General features: G+C 36.8%; 1 protein-coding gene across 1 annotated transcript in view; it reads right to left on the bottom strand.

Moving 5' to 3' along the window:
- Window positions 1-22,604, bottom strand: part of LOC306877186 (UDP-glucose:glycoprotein glucosyltransferase 2-like) — a 33,599-nt gene that overhangs the window by 790 nt on the left and 10,205 nt on the right. The window contains exons 19-39 of the mRNA XM_079428771.1: window positions 22,441-22,564; window positions 22,141-22,239; window positions 21,787-21,881; window positions 20,420-20,629; window positions 18,218-18,349; window positions 16,286-16,416; window positions 16,089-16,184; window positions 15,530-15,632; window positions 15,167-15,246; window positions 13,672-13,861; window positions 13,229-13,387; window positions 12,973-13,058; window positions 10,940-11,024; window positions 10,732-10,814; window positions 8,822-8,920; window positions 8,650-8,734; window positions 7,636-7,818; window positions 6,514-6,674; window positions 6,034-6,148; window positions 5,834-5,950; window positions 11-167 (exon numbers count right to left, since the gene is read on the bottom strand). Of these exons, the coding sequence (XP_079284897.1) occupies window positions 11-167; window positions 5,834-5,950; window positions 6,034-6,148; window positions 6,514-6,674; window positions 7,636-7,818; window positions 8,650-8,734; window positions 8,822-8,920; window positions 10,732-10,814; window positions 10,940-11,024; window positions 12,973-13,058; window positions 13,229-13,387; window positions 13,672-13,861; window positions 15,167-15,246; window positions 15,530-15,632; window positions 16,089-16,184; window positions 16,286-16,416; window positions 18,218-18,349; window positions 20,420-20,629; window positions 21,787-21,881; window positions 22,141-22,239; window positions 22,441-22,564 (2,590 nt within the window). The remainder of the gene's footprint in view (window positions 1-10; window positions 168-5,833; window positions 5,951-6,033; window positions 6,149-6,513; window positions 6,675-7,635; window positions 7,819-8,649; window positions 8,735-8,821; window positions 8,921-10,731; window positions 10,815-10,939; window positions 11,025-12,972; window positions 13,059-13,228; window positions 13,388-13,671; window positions 13,862-15,166; window positions 15,247-15,529; window positions 15,633-16,088; window positions 16,185-16,285; window positions 16,417-18,217; window positions 18,350-20,419; window positions 20,630-21,786; window positions 21,882-22,140; window positions 22,240-22,440; window positions 22,565-22,604) is intronic.

Here is a 22,604-nt window from a genome sequence, read left to right on the forward strand (position 1 = left end):
TAAGTCTTACCTGCGTGCTGTGGTGATGATCTACCCTCAGTAATTTTCTCCTTCTGCTCCTTCACCCGTTTGAGAAACTGCTTTATCTCATTGTCGTACTTGGACCATTCTGGAACAATCCTCACTGCTGCACTTAACTTGGCCTCTTTGGTCTTTGGGTTATTGCACTGCAAAAAATCAACACAAATAACAGTCAATTGTGGTGACAAAACACTTCCTTTAACCTTTTCCATCAGTGCATAGAGTGGCCTCATTTAATTTCTTGAGCACTTAAAGTGAAAACTGCCAATGCCGTTCATCTAAAACAGAGCTTGATATCAACACTTTCACGACTTCTGAGTCACAAAACACATTTTTACAACATAACGGCACTTTGATTGTGCCACTGGCACAGAAAGTTCAGAAAAGTTACATCATATCTGAGAATAGACCGCAAAACAAAAAGCATACCACAACTGAGATCAAACTGGTTACTAGTTTGGACACACCAGTTGAGAACCAGCAATTTCACTGTTTTTAACACTGATAACAAGTAATGGTTCTTAAGCATCAAAATAAACATTAGAACAATTAAAATAGAAAAGAGTTTTTTTAAAATGGTAATATTTCAATATTACTGTTTTTACTGCATTTAACATACAAATAAAAACTACCAACCAAATTTACCAATCTCAAATTTTGAAAGGCAGTGTAGATTAAGAATAAATTAACAATCACACAACATCATATAGTAAGAAGCATGAGGCTTAAAGTTCAAGACCCAATAGCGTTTCTGTAGAATCATCAGTTTTATATAAAAATGTGTTCATGGTGAACAGAAAAGTAGCAGCAACTGTGCTAATGACAAACAATAGATCGACTAGATACACTAGATCAACTGTATGACTGAATTTAGGAACTGAATCTTTATGCAATGAACATTATGGCATTAAAGTTTCCATAAAGGCTTTTGTAGTCACCAGATTAATATTATTATATTGTGTGTGTGTGTGTGTGTGCATGTTTATGTGGTTTATGAGGACACAAATTTGTATAATGACATGGGTATGATAGAGGTATTACAATATGAAGGTGGTTTATGAGGACACTGCCTATGTCCCCGTAATTCAAAAGGCTTAAAAAAAAACATACTAAATGGTGTTTTTTTGAAAATCTAAAAATGCACAAAGTCTCCTGTGAGGGCTAAATTTAGGTGTAGGGTTGGTGTAGGGACCTATGGAGAGTCCCCATAAACCACAAAAACCAACGTGTGTGTGTGTGTGTGTGTGTACAAACGTACAGTGGGACAAATAAGTATTTGATACACTGCCGATTTTTCAAGTTTTCCCACTTACAAAGAATGGAGAGATCTGTAATTTTCATCGTAGGTACACCTCAACTGTGAGAGACCGAATATAAAAAAAATCCAGAAAATCACATTGTATGATTTTTGAACAATTAATTTCCATTTTATTGCACAAAATAAGTATTTGATCACCTACCAACCAGCAAGAATTCTGGCTCACACAGACATGTTAGTTTGTCTTTAAGAAGCCCTCCTATCCTCCACTCATTACCTGTATTAATTGCACCTGTTTGAACTTGTTACCTGTATAAAAGACACCTGTTCACACACTCAATCAATCAGACTCCAACCGCTCCACTATGGGCAAGACCGAAGAGCTGTCTAAGGACAAAATTGTAGACCTGCATAAGGCTGGGATGGGCTACAGGACAATAGGCAAACAGCTTGGTGAGAAGGCAACAACTGTTGACACAATTATTAGAAAATGGAAGAAATTCAAGATGACTGTCAATCTCCCTCGGACTGGGGCTCCATGCAAGATCTCGCCTCGTGGAGTATCAATGATCCTGAGAAAGGTGAGGGATCAGCCTAGAACTACATGGGAGGACCTGGTCAATGACCTGAAGAGAGCTGGGACCACAGTCTCAACGGTTACCATTACTAGCACACTACACCGTCATGGATTAAAATCCTGCAGTGCGCGCAAGGTCCCCCTGCACAAGCCAGCACATGTCCAGGCCCATCTGAAGTTTGCCAAAGACCATCTGGATGATCCAGAGGAGGCATGTGAGAAGGTCATGTGGTCAGATGAGACCAAAATAGAACTTTTTGGTATAAACTCCACTCGCCGTGTTTGGAGGAAGAAGGATGAGTACAATCCCAAGAACACCATCTCAACCATGAAGCATGGGGGTAGAAACATCATGCTTTGGGGTGCTTTTCTGCAAAGGGGACAGGACGACTGCACCGTATTGAGGGGAGGATGGATGGGGCCATGTATCGTGAGATTTTGGGCAACAACCTCCTTCCCTCAGTAAGCGCATTGAAGATGGGTCGTGGCTGGGTCTTCCAGCATGACAATGACCCCAAACACACAGCAAGAGCAACTAAGGAGTAGCTCCGTAAGAAGCATTTCAAGGTCCTGGAGTGGCCTAGCCAGTCTCCAGACCTAAACCTAATAGAAAATCTATGGAGGGAGCTGAAACTCCGTGTTGCCCAGCGACAGCCCCAAAACCTGAAAGATCTGGAGAAGACCTGTATGGAGGAGTGGGCCAAAATCCCTGCTGCAGTATGTGCAAACCTGGTCAAGAACTACAGGAAACATCTGATCTCTGTAATTGTAAACAAAGGTTTCTGTACCAAATATTAAGTTCTATTTTTCTATTGTATCAAATACTTATTTCATGCAATAACATGGAAATTAATTATTCAAAAATCATACAATGTGATGTTCTGGATTTTTAAAAATATTCTGTCTCACAGTTGAGGTGTACCTACGATGAAAAATACAGATCTCTCCATTCTTTGTAAGTGGGAAAACTTGAAAAATCGGCAGTGTATCAAATACTTATTTGCCCCACTGTATGTATGCATGCTGTATGCATGTGTGCGTGCATATATATATATATATATATATATATATATATATATATATATAAATAATAGTGCTGTCAATCGATTAAAAACATTAAATCGCAATTTTTTTCTGAAATTAATCGCGATTAATCCCACCTAACATTACAGTTTAAAATATACTTGTATATTGCAATAATTTCAATCTTCAATCTTCACATTCAATTTTCAAATTAATGTAAAAAACAACATATTTTTTATATTTGTTTAATGGCATCCTTTTTATGACTGAAGGCCAGTATCAGTGATACCAAGTAATACTGATTTCCCTATAAAAACATTCCCCTAATATTTAACCATTGACTACAGCCGTTAAACTATTAACTTAAGAGCTATCGATTTGAACATTTATTAGACTTTAAAAATAACTTCCAATTTAAGTGAACCTAAAACAATCTTCACATAAACCCATTATAATAAATGTTATATTTAGCTACCTGTGCCCCTCAGCAGAAATATACAGAAATTGAATAAAGTTATCAAACACTAAATTCTAAACTAAATACAGATATACACTTACAGCTATATAAAAGTTATTGATTTCCTCTTTTATTCTTGATGAACAGACATCACAGCCTCTGGGTTATTAGGTTATTTTGGCTGATATTTCTTTAAGAGCTGCTGCTAACGTGAAGCGGATCTGACACGCATCGTACTTTCTCTCAACTCATCACCTTTTCTGACCGATTTCAGGTCGGACCCATTTCAGTCTCTTCTAATGAGCTGACGAGTTGCATCGAGTGTGTTAGATGAGGGAGACAGTGTGCGCCAGGACAGTTTTGAAAACCTTTTCAGAGACATGTTCTTAATTTAACTCGTATATTACATGCACGCTCAGTTTTAAGGCAGCTTTAATTGCCTTTTTGGTACCTTCATGGCATATCTGACCACGACATTGCATGCAAGTAGTTTATTTCGCGCTTTGATATGAATTGATACAGGCTACGCGCGCACAGGTTTCCGCAATCGTTTGACTCGCACCTGCAGCTGAAGTGAAGCTGGAGCGCATGTCTAAAACGTCTCCGGATTGATGTGATCGTTAAGACGTTCTGCAACTGAATAAATGCACTTCTTGTCTAGAAAAAAACCCCAGACAGAAACAGCAGTTATGAGTGGGGTAGCCAACCCTAGGCTCTGCCCCTGCGTTAAATAATTTTAACACGTTAAACTGAAAAAAATAATCGCCTGCGTTAACATGCTAATTTTGACAGTACTAATATAAACTGGCTCTGCACACCTTTACCTAAATTCATTACTTCAGACCTATGTGCCTTCTAGAAGCCTGCGTTCTGCAAGTGAACGACACACTACTGCTCCGGGTGTGTGTTCACGGTGTGTGTGTGTGTTCACTGCTGTGTCTGTGCACGTTGGATGGGTTAAATGTAGAGCACAAATTCCGAGTATGGGTCACCATACTTGGCAGTATGTCACTTCACTCACTCACTTATTATTGTACCATCCTAAAGAGACACAAAATCACTTTCACTGACTTTTTCATTAACTGTTCCCATCTGGTGGAATGACCTGCCCAACTCAATCCGAGCAGCTGAATCCTTAGCCATCTTCAAGAAACGGCTAAAAACACATCTCTTCCATCTTTATTTGACCCTCTAACTCCAGCACTCTCTATTCTAATTTTATTTTATCGGTCTTATTATTTATAAAAAAAAAAAACACACATTTGACCCTCTATCAATTGCATATTTATTCTCTAACGGCTAGCTTTTCTTGTAAAACTAACACTAGCTTTCTTTTTTCTATTCTATCTACTTGTTTCTTATAAAAACAAAAAACCCTTTCTACTTTTACTGCGTTAGGCTAACCAAGACTTATAGTAGCACTTGCATGTTGTTGCTCTTTTGTTGGTTTTGATTGCATTTTTTAGTCGCTTTGGATAAAAGCGTCTGCTAAATGACTAAATGTAAATATAAATGTAAAGGAGAAAACTATTAATTATTATGAAATGGTAAAGCAATGATATTATGGGGTGACTGCAAGCACAAGTTGCCACGAAAATAAAAGAAAAAAAAAAATGAAAATTGCTACCCTATAGTGTGTTTGAGTCAAAATAACCCCACACAGAGTAAGACTTTCACAACTAAACTTGGTATACATTAATGAGGTGAGAGTGCTGGATGGAATGCGGAGGTCAGCACTCTTCTAAACCTGCGTCAGACCTGAGTCCTGTGCTGTGAGCAGCAGCCCTCACACCCATTTCCCTCACTGCCATCTCTAATGAGACGTTTGCCTCTCCACTTCCCAGGAGCAGCCGGCAGGGAGGAAGAGGGTGTAAATGAGACTACTATTTTTGTCGCTTTGTGTATGTGCGTTAGTCATAGTGGGAATGAAGAAATCTGGGTATGATCAGACTGCAGGCATTTCAACCTGATATCACTTCAAATATCGTCTTCAAGGTGCACTTTTTTCAAATGAAACAAAGCAAATGAATCGTTATTGCTGAAATTATAATCAGTGCCAAATACAATATGTGGGGTTATGCTAGGGGATATAAAATATCTAAACTCTAATGTTTATCTGTAACACTGTACAATAAAGTCTTATGTTTGGTAACATTAGTTAACTATATTAACTGTATCAGTTAACATGAATTATCAGCTATAATACTTCTACAGCATTTAATAATCTTAGTATATGTCAGTTATGTTAATTTCAATATTTACTATTACATTTTTTAGATAAAAAGTTATATAACAAATAATTAACAATATTAATATTTGTATTAACATATATCAACAAAGACTAATAAATGCTGTAATATATATATATATATATATATATAAAATAGTTCAGGTTTGTTAATGCCATTAACTGGCATCTTCTCAATGGGTCTCCCATTCCTGCTAAGCTGTTGTGTTTTGGTAGTTGAAAGATAGTGTGGTGTGAATGCATACTAACCAGATCTACGGTCTTGGCTGTAGTTTTGGAATTGTCATCACACCAGGTCTCACACCACAGCCACTCCTGAGGTAAGGACTTGATGGCTACTTGATGGATCATGTTGTTGGGAAGGTCCTGTTAGCATCAAACCCCATAAAGAACATTAAAATTACATTAAAGTCTTCTCTAATGGTTGACGTGTGATGTCAAGCACATACCTGGTCCAGGTTAGACAGACTGTTGGGATCTTGGCTTAAGGCTTGGTACTGCCCTCTGAGGCGGTCTCCAGCTGCGATCTTCCGGAATTTTTTTAAATCCACCACATATAATGCACTGGAGAAAAAGGGCAACATTTATTAAATATTACACATATCACAATGCCATATAACAACAGAATCCTCTCAAAACATTTAAAAATGTTACAGCAAACCTATAATCTATTTATTTATTCATTTAGCTGACGCTTTTATCCAAAGCGACTTACAATTGCTATATATGTCAGAGGTCGCACGCCTCTGGAGCATCTAGGGGTTAAGTGTCTTGCTCAGGGACACATTGGTGTCTCACAGTGGATTCGAACCCGGGTCTCTCACACCAAAGGCATGTGTCTTATCCACTGCGCCACCCACCACCCTATAAAGATGAAATTGACAATCTGTGTTTTCAACATACGTTATTGTGATTCGCTGAGGTCTAACCTGATGTGGTATTTCCTGTGTCCAAGATGAGAAGCCCAGTAGCCAGTCTTCCAAAAACGGTAGCCTTCCATCTCTTTTCGGCTGTCGCAGAATGGTGTGTACCCATAGGGGGCGCCCTCTAGATCCAGATCTCTCAGCTCCTTCAAATCTGCCCTGACAATCTAAATATAAAGTATGCTGGGTTATGTTTTGCAATAAGAAGGTATCACTATTTGCAAATGTGCTAACAGGATGAATTGTTGGAGAAGTGCCTGGCTGCTATTAACTAAAAAATGGCAAACTGTAGGACATGTATTGTTAAATCAGATTCACAGGTTGGAAAAAAATGCATATCAACATGCAAAAAAATAAACACAATTTTTTTATGTACGACTAAATCTGCTAAAATGTGCAGCATACAACAAAGAACACTGCACAGAGTACTGTATCCCACAATGCAACAAGCTCTGCGTGCCCTTCATGTAGTTTGGATAAACTGGAAGTAATATCAGCCATGATTTTTATTATCTTTTTCTTGACTCATTTTGTGTTCAGACCTCCAAGAATTGAGATTCACTCAAAAAAAATAAAACAAAAATAAATAAGTGGTAGTATTTACTCTCCCTCATGCTGCTTGAAACCCTTAAGACTTCCGTTCATCTTAAAAACGCAATTGAAGCTGTAAAGTCCATTCCCCCGAAACTTCAAAAAGTTCATAAATACACTGTAAAAGCAATCCATTTGTGAATGGTTTCGAAGGGACACAATCCTGTCTTGTATATGAACAAATTCAATTTAGGCTTTCATTCGCATATAAACATGGATCAACATTAACACACATCAAATATGGTAAAAAGATGCTCAAATGTAATGGCTTGACACGCAAAACCAAACCTGACTGTTATGAAAAGGAATCAAAGTCTTATGTGTTTGGAACAACATGAGGATGAGTAAATAATTACAGAATTTCCTTTTTTTGGTAGAACTAAGCATTTAACATGAAAAAAAAAGCAAAAAAGCTGTAATTACTTCTGAGATGCCACTCGCTGAATTTAACCTGTATTGAGATCATGTTTGTTGCTAAATGCACAAACATGCTAGTATTTAATTCAGAACCACTGTTTTTCTCATGTGCAAGGTCACCTGATCAGCATCTACAAAGATGATCTTGTCCACAGCCAGGGGGAAAAGCACATCCAGGAAAAGGATCTTATAACCCCAGATGATACGTTGCTTTTCTGTCTGCTGGTGAAGCCAGCGGGGCCACTTATACTGGACCAGCTCATACTGGAAACCATAAGCCTTCGCCATGTGAGAGATGGTGTCCTGTACACACACAAGCAGAAAGGGATAAACTACAGAGGATGACACACTATATTTGGCACAGTACATCTATTAACACATTCATGGATAACCCCCCACCCCCCATTTTCATTGCTAAGATTATGAAAAAGCATTACTTTAAGCTTTAATGTTGGAGCATCCATTGCAAAGCATGACTTCTGTTCTGCTCATGGTTTAATGTTTGAAAATTAATTTAAGGCAGGCATAAATGTATTAGTATTGCAATTTTACAGGTTTTATTTTTAGATTATTTTTCTTAAATATTTGATTTTTTAATTCTACAGTGAATATTGCAGTAGTAATATTTCTTTTGTTTATTTTTGTAATATTATTACTATTATTTTATAAATCACATTGACATATAAATCACACAATGTTAGGCCAAATTGTGTTGCCATGCAAATAAGCATAAACAAAACAAGACAAACAATTGTAATTTATCAGAACATAGCAATTAGATTTTTTACACCACTTGTTTAGCCCTTATATTAAAAGGTGCACAATTAAAACTCAGACTCAAAGCATCACAAAACAAAACTTACATATCTCATAAAAAAAAAAAATATATATATAAAAAGTTAAAAATTTGATAAAACAAATCTGATGCCATAAACTTTGTAAAGTCAGTCAAAACCAACATTAAAAATAAACTAATAACCTGTGCATCCTGACTCTTAAAAATAACCTCAGCCAGGCAAATTGGAAACAGTCATTTCAGCCAGTCCTTGCTATGTTTGTGCACAAAATGCATCAGATATTCAGTGAATGGCCAGGTGAGTGCCTAGAGCATGCTAGGAAGGACAGCTATCTTACCTTAAATGAGGGGGAGAGGTAGTTTTTGAGGAACCAGAACTTGACCGGGGTTTTGGTGTGTTGAAGGACAGAGATCATCATTATTCTATAAGGGGAAAAATGGGAAGTAGAAATACATGAGGAGTTGAAGATGACACTGACATGGGCGAGTTCATACAAGTGGTGGTCCTACCTCAGGAAGCGCTCATATAAATGTCCAGAGGCCACTGAGAAAATGTTGAGAACGTCTTTCTTTTTGTCAGCCTCGTCCACACTGGGGCCACCGGCAAAGCTGCAAGACACCCAAAAACACAAACTTATCTGAAAAAAAACTCAGCACAGCAACAGGGATGCAGCTCTGCTAATAATCTGTCATAACAGGATTGTGTGGACTATTTGTCAATTATGAAAGCTGAATTTTCAGCAGTCATTACTCCAGTCTTCACTGTCAAATGATAATTTTGAAATCATTCTAATGTGCTGATTTGCTGCTCAAGAAACATTTTATTATTTGCAAACTTGAAAAACAGTTGTGCCGCTTAATATTTTTGTGGTAACTGTGATACACTTAATTCAGGATTCTTTTAAATAGTTCAAAAGAACAGCATTTTTTTAAATAGATTTTTTTAAATTAAATTAGGTACCAACATATAAATCAAGTGGAATCTTCAAGTAAATGATGCTAGACCATTTCTTGGCAATAACTTGCCAAATTGTTGGTTCAGCCTAATAGGTTTTGAGACAGCACAAGTGATTTTGTTTCATTTTATTTTGTGTTGACAGAATGCTGTATGTATGTTCTGAGGTAGTTCAAAGATTTCTGAAGATCTCAACCTCCATCATTACCACAAAACAAAACCAAGTGCCATCTGTAGCTTTCCACAACCACCCTAGCCAAGATCTCACCTACTGCTGCCTCTGCACAGATATTCAAATTAGAGCATTTTTTTTTAATAGCAAGCATCACACCTTTGGAACATGTCGGTCTCCTGTTTCCAAGCTACAATACTTAGAAAAAAGGCGAGATGAGGTTTGTTTAATAATGTGCAATGGAGGTGATTTAACACTGCTGAGACAAGGTGGAATTTTGAGACAACCTGGCAAACTATTTCTAAATGTGGAGAATGATGTGTAAAAATCAAGCTGAGGGAAAACTCAGATCACAGATTACTAACTGAAATTCTGCTGTGTCACTTACTGATGCAAGAAAAAGTAAGAGAAAAAAAGTACAGCTCAAGTTTCCTACCTTGTCTCCAAAGAACTCCACACACTTCTCAAAGACAGCAATGAACAAAGGAGACAGATCACAAAACGTAGTAAACAGAGCTGTTGATTAAAATGCAAACCCTCTGCATTTTAATATGCAAAATATACACTACTGTTCAAAAGTCTGGGGTCAGTAAGTTTTTATAAAGAAATTAATACTTTTATACAGAAAGGATGCATTAAATTGACCAAAAGTGACATTTATACTGTTAGAAATTTTTTTTTTCAAATAAATGCTGTTCTTTTGAACTTTCTATTCGTCAAAGAATCCTGAAGTATCATGTGACATTGAAGCCTGGAGTAATGGCTTTTGCTATGAAATTGATCTTGGCTATGATAAATTACATATGTATTAAAACAGAAAACACTTACACTGAAATAATCTTTTACAGTACAGTTTTTACTGTGTTTTGATCAAATAAATGCAGCTTAGATGAACACAAGAGGTTTCTTTCAAAAACATGTACAAATTTTACAACCACCAAACTTTTGAATGGTAGTGTGTGTATTTACATTGAGACAAACAGTCATAGACAGGCCTACCCAGATATTTTTTTCACTCTAGTTCTAGAGAGAGATTTGTGCAGAACTTGATGAATGAGTCTGTTATCAAACTAGCCAAAAAATGATTTAAAAAAAGGTCATTGTAGAACCTTGGACTTTCACATTCTGTAGAAATATGTAGATTCTAAGCAGATAGCCATAGCAAAGATCTTGCAGTCTGTTTTTCTGTGACTCTGATTTTTTTGTGATTATTTAGAAATTTAAAGCATTGTTCCCCTCTAGCTTTTAAGAAGTGATCTAAGATGTGATAAGTGCTTCAAAAATCAGACTCACCTGGTTATGGAATCCCACAAGCCTTTGGATTCTGTTCCTTCACTTAGAATATCCTCATTGAGTTTGTCAGGCTTTTTCTGGACCTAATATTTGAACAAATGTTACATTTTCATTGGTCCCATCAGCTGGTGTTTTATATGGAGGCAAAGTCTGTAAATGCTTGTTAGCATAATAGATTGCGAATACTATAATAACATTACAAACTTACTCTAACTTTGATGATCTTGCTGTGGAAGCTGTTGAGCACCACAATGACATCACCAGCATCAACAGGAGAGTCCGTGCCATCATGCCTAAAACATACATCCACAACACTATATGAGCACAAACATACTATATCTGCACTCTCTGAAGGAAATATCAGTGCTTTCAATTCAGCAATCAAAGCATGCTAAAAGTTACAGACCTGGAACTCTAAATACACAAGGCTTACTTTATCTACAAAAGTTTGAATGGGGTCTATAGGTTTTACTGTTGAATTAGAGATGAATTAAACTGCATTAAACTTAAGATGATGAACAAAAACAATTCAGAAGAAGGGAAAGAACAACAAAAATAGAAAAACAACAAAAAATAAAAGAACTAGAACAAGTACAAGACAAACAGCAGAACAACAAGGACAAACAATAAACAGAATAACTACAAGAACAATATAAACAGAAGAACAAGAAAACGAACAATAACAATTATGAAATAAACAGAAAAGAACAATAAGGACAAAATAAACAAGAACAACAAGAAAAAGATGAACAGAAAAACATCATCAACCAGGAGAAGATAAACAAAACAATAATGATTACAAGATATACAGAAGAACAACAAGAACAACAGAGGAGAAGAAAACAATGAAGAAAACAAAAATGACAACAAAGAACAAGGACAAAAGAATGAATATGATTAAGAAAAACAACAAAAAAATGGCAAGAACAAGAGGGGCATGGAGAAGAACGATAAGAACAACAAGGATGAAAAACGATGAAGAAGATGAAGAACAGCTAGTAAATAATTTGAGGAATATCAATAGTGCTGCCTTGCAATCACTGTAATTACTCCGATTCCTCACCAATGACTCACAATTCAATACTGGATTTATTTTGAGCGTTCCTTTTGTCAAGTTGTTTATGTCTCAGAAAGAAGTTGTGATGACATGAGAGCATAATACATGTCCAGTGATACAGGACACAGGGTGCCATTAGTTCCGGCATCATAAATGAAACCCTGGATCCTTTTTTTAGGCCGCACTTCCTCAGAACAGGATATCAGTGAATTGCACACTGACAAAACACTGCCTTTCCATTCATTCAGCAGTCAGCAGTGCGTGTGTCTGAGAGATACTCTCTTTCTCTCTCTCACACTCTCTCTCGGTTGGTTTTGTTTTGTGCTAGACCTCAGACTGTATGAATAATCACACTTGCAGTGTGAAAAATGACACTGCGCTCTAACTTTAACCTGCATGAATGGGGTATCAATTTTACCGTCTTCCATAATTCTCAAAGAAACCAAAACTGTGTTTCCTTAAAGAACTGCTAAAATGTGCACAATCAGAAGGAGGAATGAAAATTGATTACAAGCATTTTAGAAAGTTTTGATGTGGACTATTAGTTTGAGTGTGGCTATTTCTTTTTGCCCTTTATTTTGGATGGTATCAGTATTCCTCGTACAGCCTCTTGCCAGCAGACCCAAGATGACAGGTTTGACTCCCTGAGAATGCATGCGCTGATAAAATCCATAACTTGAAAGGATTTTAAATCATTTTGGAAACAAGATATGCCAAATGTAACCTAACTTTCAAACATTTGGGGTCAATAAGATTTTTTTTTTTCTGAAAGAAATTAATTTATCCAGTAAGGATGCATCAACTTAAAAAGTGACAGCAAAATACATTTATATAAAGTAACAAATGTCTACGCATATACAGTAAATGCTGTTCTTATGAACTTTATATTAATCAGAAAATTATCATCCAGAATGAAAATCGATGCAAAAGTAAATTAATTACAGCTTTTAGAATAATTTCTGAAGGATCATGTGACACTGAAGACTGAAAACTTATCTTTACCACGACAGAAATAAATTATTATTTATTACAATTTAAATGAGCTATTTTTTACTGTGTTTTTGTTCAAATAAATGCATGTTTGTTAAACATGAGATTATATAAAAAAAATCTTACTGACCACTAAACTTCTGAACATTAGTATATAAATGTAAATCTGCGAAGAGAAAAAAAAAAAACCTCACGCTTGTATCTGATAGATGTCTTCTGAGCGGCCCTCACGCAGCCTCAGGATCCAAGCACCGGGTTTGGCCTTCAACTGGAAATAGCCCTGTGAAATGCAGTGGGTTAGCTTTTGTTTTTGTGTTCCACAGAAGAACATCAGTCATACAGGTTTGGAAGGACATTAAGGTGATGAGAGAAATCTCATTTTGGAAAACTCCAAGTACTATAAATACAACATATATTCAGTAAAAAGCAAAGAAGAAAGAATACACTCACCAGGTTGGCCATGACAATGGTGTCATGCATGAGAGGTTCCTGTCTCATGCCCAGTGTAAACTGAAGTCCTCTGGGAGGCTGACCAGTGGACAGGTCAAAACAGTGACCCTCCAACAGCAGATACTCAAGATCATACTCTGCATTGACTACACCGCTGACCTGACAATACAGTAGGAGAAGACTCATTTATCCATCCAAATCCATCATACGAAGCATCTTTTTCTGGGAGATTCTGGCTGATCAAGACAATGCAATCAGTTACACGTAACAAAGTTTGTTAGTGAACCATGAACCAGGTCATGAACTATGTATCATAAAAACGTGAACATTTCACAGCACTAATTGCAAAGCAACTGTGCAGTCTGAAAAACATAAAACTAATTACGTGTACTACTCAGCATTGGTAAATGTATAAATACTGCATTTAGAGTTAGAAATCATACCTCCTGAAGATGGATGTTATCTAAATCATATGGGCTTCTGACCGCCTCTACCATCCAGCTCTCTGGTGTGATCATATTAAGAGTGAGCAGAGGGGATTCTGGGATTTCAGTAAAGCGGGCCATAGGGCCAGGGGAAAGGGAGTTGTTGCCAAAGAATGAAACATCCGGTTCCAAAACATATCGATAAAAGCTGCCAGAGAGACAAAGGAAAAGTATTAGACATCAATCTTATGAACTAAACTGGTGGTCTGTTGTTATTTGGGAATAGCTAGAAATTCCACGACTACATATTTTCAGTATACTTCTAACTTCTAAATCGGACTTCACAACTTTTTGGGGGAATAAACCAAGTATGGTTAGTTATTAACAATTTTTTACCTTTATTTTTTATTTATTACTGATTTTTCAGGAAAATTATTTATATAATATTAAAGAAAAATAAAATAAATAAAACAACAGGACAAGGGATATACAATCTGATTTTGAGGTAAGTATAGGTTTACAAATTCAGTCACTGATTATGGCTTGCATTACAATACACCACCCATTTCTTCCAATATTATAATTTTTTTAAATATATTTTTTCTTTCCTGCAGCATGAAATCACTATGGAAGCCCATTTCCGCCACTGAATAAAAAAATAAATAAAACTTTGCGTCTTTTTATCTCACAATTCTGACTTTTTTTTCCACAGAATTGTGAGATATAAACTCGCAATTGCGAGTTCTAAAGTCAGAATTGCATAATATAAACTCACAGTTGCGAGTTATAAAGTCAGAATTACGATTTATAAAGTCACAATTGCGAGATAAAAACTTGCAATTCTGACTTTTTTTCTCGCAATTACGAGTTTATATCTCGCAATTCTGAAAGATTTGAGAAAAAAAGTCTGAATTGCGCGATATAAACTCGTAATTCTGAGAAAAAAAGTCCCGAATTGAGTTTATATCTCGCAGTTCTGACTTAATCTCTCACAATTATGACTTTTTAACTCGCGATTGCGAGTTTATATCACGCAATTCTGAGAAAAAAAGTCAGAATTGTGAGATAGAAAGTCGCAATAACCTTTTTTATTTTTTATTCAGTGGCAGAAACGGCTTCCATAGATCATGACAATTTCTCTGAGTTTCGTATCAATTTCTATGAAATGCAGGTGTCTCAAATCAGTGCAGCTGCTAAAATGTTTCAACAGTTTTTTGGACAGTTCACAGAAAATACAAAATTCACAGATCAGGGGCTATCAAACTCAAAAAGGAGCTTCTAAACTGGTGCATTAGATTATGTAGATTATTAAAAAAGGGGCCTTGTATTGAACACATGACCCCCCCCCCCCACTTCACATTAAACATTTTAACCACTGAAATCTGTTAAAACAACAAAAAGCAGGATAATACCTGCAGAACAGCACTAGCTGCTATATAAGTGTGTGTGTGTGCGCACATGCGTGTCTCCCGACCCTCTCAGAGCTGAAGTTTAATTAAGCTTTTGCTCTCACCTCTTCAGGGGCATCTCTGACAGCTTGGCTCGACAGTTCATGAACACCTGCACTTTCATATTGACCACTTGACCAAGCACCTGCAGCACACACAGAGGAGAAGGCCTGGTTATTAACCACTCACACACTCACAAACAACAGGATTCAGGCGGGAAGGCTGCAGGTCACGCTCCACAGGACCGCATACAGATGAGCCAACTGCTCTCATTTCACATTCTACATCTATATAAAAAAGTTCTTTAAGGCTCCAAACCATAAAAAATAATTAAACGAATAGGAAGCTCATTGTCTTTCAGCTGAATCACAGCACAAACAAGGCCAGAGGAACAATAAGCACTTAGACGTGACCAAAGTTGTACGTACAACTAATAAAGGAGCCAACTTCTGTGCATCTCTGGTGAGAGGATCCACGATGGCAACCACATCATAGAACACCTCATCTTCCCGCTGTGCCAGCTGAAGAACGCTGTTAAGAGACACATCTGGTCAGCTTGATTCATTGGCAGTGTTGCGTTAATGAGAAAAACTGAAGTAGAGGCTTTTAACATACTGATAAATCAAATGGACTACTTCAGTGTCACAAGTAGCTGTGAATATGCATAAATAATAAGAGGAGCTGATCATAGCCATGGAAACCCAGTTGGGTGGCAGGGGTTTATGTTTGAATATGCAGCTGACTCACACTTTCATTGAGTGAGTAGTCTGACCAATTTGTGATTTAGTTCCAGACCCATTTGTGACCTGGTTAGAGTGATTAATTGAAAAGAACCGATTCAAAGAATACATTTACAAAGCAGACATCCTCACTGAGACACTTATGCAACCATGTTATTTTCAATGGTCTGCAATCACAAAAGCAGCAAAAGGGTCTGGTGAAAGTATTGATTTTCTTTTTAAAATACAGACACTCTTAGTACTGTACCTGTGTTTGTCCTTCAGAAATTTGACATTTTTTCTCGCCTCTCCTTTAGGTGATGCAGTGAGGAGAGCGTCTACTTTCATGATTAGATCACTGGCCCTGTGAAGAGCAATAACAGGTTTCGGTTTTCCTCACACAAACAAATAATATTACATCTACAGTCATATCGGCTTGGGGTGACAAGCAAAAACAAGGCATACTTTTGGGCATTCAAGTTCATTTGCTTGATCTTAGATTTAATCTTTTCTGCTGAAGTGCGAAGAGTGATCTTCTCTAGCAGATGGAAATCTTCCGCACTGAACTCTTCTTCTTCATCCAGTAGGCTCAGGATCTAGTGAAGACATTGACCTCATTGTTAGTCATAAGTGAAGTTCGAGGGAAGTCGCAGGCTGAATTTCAGTCTGCATCAACTATCAGCACCACGGGTCTAAAGTGTCAGAGCATGTGTGCTACTATGCTTACCATTGTACGGTTCAAACTTCTACACCCAGAACCCTTCAAAACCTCCCATATCCAAATGAGAGAAACAGTCATTTATAAGCATGTCCATGGTAGAACTTTTTTAATGCTAATAAAAGCAAGGCCGACTGCTAGACTGTCGCTCTGGCTTTTAATATCAACATGTTTTGGTTTTTTTCACCCTGAATGTACTCTCGAGCTTAACAGAATATGAATGTTAACTAGTTATTCATTTTACTAATTTTGTTTTGCATCTTTTCGTTTACATTTGGCTAGTGGACCATGTCATCTGCAGAGCAAAACCCTTTAATTGTTTAGAGCCAATTAAACTGCAGCTGAAAGAAATGAATGACAAATACCTCTCATGCCTCAAAATATATATAAATAAATAAAATATGGGCATTACAAAACCATTGTGCCTGTAATAGAAATGTCTATAATCTAGCTCATATTTTAATATTTAAAGAATTATTTAATATTAATATTTATATCATTGTGCCTGTATTAAAAAAATATATTATTTTGCTCACATTTCAGTATTTATTAATCAATAAATAATAAATAACAATATAACAATAAAATGTTATAAAAATACTTAAATATATATATTTTAGCCCTATTTTACATTAAAGGTGCACTAAGTGATTTTTGAAAAATACTTTTGACCACAGAGTCGGACCGAGTCCCAAAACACACCTGTAGCCAATCAGAAATAAGGGGGCGTGTCTTGCAATGATAGAAAGAAGAGAGAGCTCAATTTGAGTGCACAGATATTAGCAGATCGACTGAAGACAGAGAGGAAAAATGTTAAAATAAAAAAAGAGGAAAATATCAGAGAAAAAAAAAAAAAAAGAGTTACGATCAGGCAAGCGGTAGGACCCGCGAGAACTCAAGGAGCGGGAAGGGCTCGAATCGGACCCTGAGGTTGCGTTGTTTCTTCTTGATAGGCGAGTAACGTTGATTTTGCTTCGTTTCACACAACTTATCCGTGTTGGCATTTGTTTGAATATACTTGTGTGTCATCTTCACTTGTTTCCGTGATCATCGTTGCCATGGTTGTGTACGTACGTGTGGGGTGGAGATTTCAAAATAGGGGCGAGGTCCTGTTTGGGTATGGGTGTGTTTGTTTTGGTGCTTTCAAATATCAACATCGTTTGGAAAAAAAATCACTTAGTGCACCTTTAATTATCTAATTAACCCAAAGAAAACAGCATAAGTTATGAAACCATAGCTTTTTTTGGGATGAAGAAAAATTCTGGGAATCACTTTGGTGTGTTTGAGAATGATGGAATGTCACTGATGTTTCAGGCTGCAGCCATTTTGTGCTTGTCTATCAACAGACTCTGCTGAAAAAGCACAGCGTTATGACAGTATGGCAGTTCCATGTGACCCGTGAACCCTGCAGCAGAGGATGTTGAGTGGACGCTGGTGAATTAATGCCAGGCGTCATCTCTCTCCTCACAGGTTAGGACAGGCCAAGCAACCCGCTTAAAACTGAGTCAACAAAATGAGCGGTCCCATCTGAGGGACCAACTGGTGAGACCTTAGAGTTCAGACTATTTATCATCCAGATCAGTGGTCCGTACCATAGGTCATTAGGTTATAAATTATTTCATAACTCCCATGGAAATTCTCTTTAATTGCCCGGATGAAGGGTTGTTTGTGACTCTCACCCTGCCGTTGCTGACTACAGCTCTCTGTCCGGCTTTCAGCTTCAGAACTTCCTTACAGTACTTCTGCTGGCTGTGCAGGAAGGCCACCTCCATCGTGTTGAACTTCTTCTCAAAGGCATCATGGTCCATACCCTAAAGGAGATCAAACACATTTTTTTTAGTTTTAAACAACTACATTCTCGCCTGAAAAACTCTTAAAACTATATTTCATGACACAATAACAGTAAAAGTTTGAAAATTATGAGGGTTTTTGGGCAATGATGTTTCACAAGTCCACAAGAACGCATATTGGGAGACGGCTATTATCTGTGTGAATGTATAAAATTATAAAATACACTGTTATTTTTTTTGTGTTTACACACTCTGATGATGTAAATAAGCCCAACACTCATGGACAGCAGAGCGGAACGAGCTGTGCTGGGTACCCCAATGGAAGGGTACCAAAAAAGTGGTACAGTTCGCTATTTTGGTACCATTCACAACCTTTGACAATGGAAATGGACATAATTGCGTACCGTACTGTACTGAACCGTACCGCTCGGTGGAAACGAGCCGTAAGTGTAGTAAAAATGTGGAAAGAACAAATCGATCAGCTCATTAGTTTGTTTTTTGATTACACTGCAATGAGGAAACAGTCAATCAATGAGTTATTGACAACTAAAGGGGGCACATTTGTGCAAGTGCAGTCATTAGAGTATTTTGAGAGGAGTATTAAATTGTCTAGACCTATGAAAAATGTGTTGCCATTGGAGACCGTGTAGCGCTAATCAATCATTAAACATTTTCATTTATCAGACTTTAATGAAAAAACGGCTTGTGTCGATAACAAATCTCGTGTGTATGAGCTGTGCAGAGTCAGATTATTAGTGATTCCAGCATTTGGCCCTTATGAAAAGGAACAAAATGCTAATATCAGCACAACACCTCTCCCTGCCATCCAATAATAGAGCCATTACAGGTCCCAGATGCGAGCTCTCAGGGAACAAGAATCTCTCTCCAACCATTTTCAACTAATAAAACTCAGGAATGCCAGGTCGGATGGAACACTTTCTCTTATCATATGTGTTACAACAGAAATAAATAGAAGGAGCAGGACGACAAAATAACAAGAGGACAGAAAGAACCAAAAGAAAGCTCTACATGTATCTTACAGACCAATCAGATTTCCTGAGAGTAGCCATACTCTGTCAATAAGACCCTAGATTCCAATTGCGGTTGTAGGAGGTACAGGGCAGCCATTCCCAGAAATGTAATTTGTGTGTAAGTCTGAGAAAATTACATGTGGTTGAGTGGTTTTCATTGGATGTGGTGATGGGGTGAAGGCACACCATGGAAAGAAGAGAGGCCCTGCTTGTGTCATTTCATAGTGATGACAGGAGGAAACTATAAAAGTTGTGTGCTTTGGAAGACAAACCTTCTAGACTGCAAGTGGGAGCACAAAAGCTACTATGTTTTAAGAAAACACATTAAATTAAAGCAATACATCATTATTGCAGTGCATTACAATGATTTTAATATAATTAAAGTGTTGAAACTGTGTAAAACGTCAATTTATATTACAGTTAATGGTGCACCATGTATCTTTATTATATTGGTTACTGCACAATATTTAAGATTAAATGTTTTACTTTTATCAGTATATAATAGAATGGATATTGCATGTATGTGTATACAAACACACACAGACACACAGTCCATATGGACAAAGTTACAGTTTAAAAACACTAATAATTTGATAACACTGTTAAACGTAATCTTTTAAAAATTAATATCCATCTTTCATACTGTACATAAGGTTGTGATGTCTAAATTCACTTTGACCACAAATGTAATATCGGTGCACACCTAAAAGTTGAGGGTCTTTATAGTTGTATAAAATGTTGCTCCAAAATCTGGTTGTATCTTGAGGTCATTCATTTGCATCATTATAATTCCATAATTATCTTGCAGCTATAAACAGCCAACATGGAATTAACAATCTGTATTTCTGTAATATACTTTCTGGTCTTTCAAATCAGACAGGAGAATGACAACGACAGCACATTTCCAGCAACTTAACTCAAGTGACAAATTAAAATGGAAAAAGACAAAAAAAAAGACAGACAGGCTAGAAAAGAACAGGTGTGTTAAAATAAATCCAAGTCAAAATGCTCTACACATAATTCCACATTACCTAGAGACAGTATTTCATACTCCACTGACCTGTTTAAGTAAGTGCTTAATCTTGGTGCCTTGTTTGAGGAGCTCCACATTTTCTTCTTTGAGGAGTTTTAGGGTGAAGTCGAGCGTGTTCTTGCTGCTTTGGGTGAGGAGAGAAGCCCAGATGGCTATGTACAGAGCACTGTTGTCCTCTGTGGGCTTTCCATTGGGGTTATTGATCACCCCGACACGACAGTTAGAGCTGCTGGATTTCTGCAAACAAGCACTGTGGATTAAAGACTCTCTCAAAAAGGAGACCACAGCAAACCAGTAACATGAACTATACAATTATGAATGTCTTAAATAATTTGGGTAAGTTTACTCAACAAAATGAAAGATTTTGGGAGGAAGAATCGTGATATCAGTAAAGTTACATGTAAAAAAACCCCCGATGAGATTTGATTCAATGACACATTTGGGAACTAACTGGATAAATATATTTTTTTCTTTCTTTTTTTTTTACAACAATACAGCGATATTCAAAACGTGGATTACTCTGCATTGTACTTTGTGTGTTTGTATGTATATGTATATGTATATGTATATGTACAGTTGTATGCGGCAGTTGTCGTGTGAAGGCCTCCTCGTGTGAAGACCAAAGAGTGTAAAGACCATCGACTCCACCGTGTGACCCCACCGTGCTCAGACACCAGCAAAGGATATAAGTATCGCTTTTGATTTCTCCTCTTTTCTACTACTTGTTTCACTTCTGTTTCAGTTTTTATAACCATTTCTTACTATGTGTAAGTAAGTTGTTGTTTTTAGCATGTGTGTTTGGCAGTGTTATTTCTTAGGATTACTGATAAACTATACTGTCATGATTTGTATTTGTTATCTATTTTAATTTTAGTTAAATAATGTCTGAATTTATTATGTCTGTTTAGGTCTTTTATTAAGTTTTAGTTTTATTTAATTTGAGTTATTTTAATACTTCAACAAACTAAATGGAAATGATATATATATATGTATGTATGTATGTATGTGTCTGGTTGTACATACGCATATATATAGCTGTTGTTGTTTTTTTTGGTGTTTGGCTTAGTGTTATGTTAGAAACATTATACTCATACCTTTTGTTCTTTAATCTTTTATCTATCTATCTATCTATCTATCTATCTATCTATCTATCTATCTATCTATCTATCTATCTATCTATCTATCTATCTATCTATCTATCTATCTATCTATCTATCTATCTATCTATCATCAATTGGATAATTAACTCTGGATTTTTTTCATTAACCAACACCAGAAGAATGCTTTCAAAGATGAATTGCTCTCAGATTAATTACTAAAATGCACATGTGCCTCTGCTCTCTGAAGATGCCTGTGGTTACAACTAATTGGAAATAAAAACTGCAGTAGTTTACCATATGTTTCAAGGCGTTCCGGAGCAGCTGCCTCCCAGAGGGCTGTTCAATATCTGCTACAATCCACATGGTCACTCCGTATAACACCTCCTCTTCTACAGTAGTAAAAAATGTTACTCAAGAATAATGCTTTTTAGAAAAACACAGTTTAGTTAGGTTTTTAGCTAAAAAGTCTACATGTATTGTGTGTTAAAATATTGAAAGTAACATTAAACCAACAATGTAATGTTAGTTATGATGTTATACTAGCAGTATTGGCAGTGCACTGTCAAACACTTAATTGACGGCAGCTACTAAAAACATTCTAAAATATAAAACCCTTCACAAAATATAAATTAAAAAGTCACGACTCACCATCTCTGATGAAATACTTCATTCTCTTAGAGACAACTGCTGTTTTGTCTTTGGAGTCCAAGTGTGAGAACATAGTTGTGTCATCCCAGTCATCAGCAACTATTTGTACAATTATAACAGACATTATTAAGGCAGTTAATAACACTGTAAAGGTATGGGTAATGATATGTTGATGATTGTGATGTGACAAAATTATTGTGAAGGAGATTGCAGAGTGTGACCGTGACAGTGACAATGATATGGTGAGATGACAGATCAATATTGGCATTGGTTTGAGTCAGGTGATCATTAAAGGGCTACCTGGTGAGGAAGTGTAATCCAGATATCGCCTCTCAGAGCTCAGAATGAGAGGGTTGATACGGGGAACTACATTGGCCTGCTCCATTAGGAAGTCAACCACATCAACACTCTCAGTGATCTGACCCTGGATATGACAGCAAATGCCTTAGAACTTGCTAACCAAC

This window comes from Barbus barbus (genome assembly GCF_936440315.1).
Source record: "Barbus barbus genome assembly, chromosome: 11".
NCBI classification, from domain to species: Eukaryota; Metazoa; Chordata; class Actinopteri; order Cypriniformes; family Cyprinidae; genus Barbus; species Barbus barbus.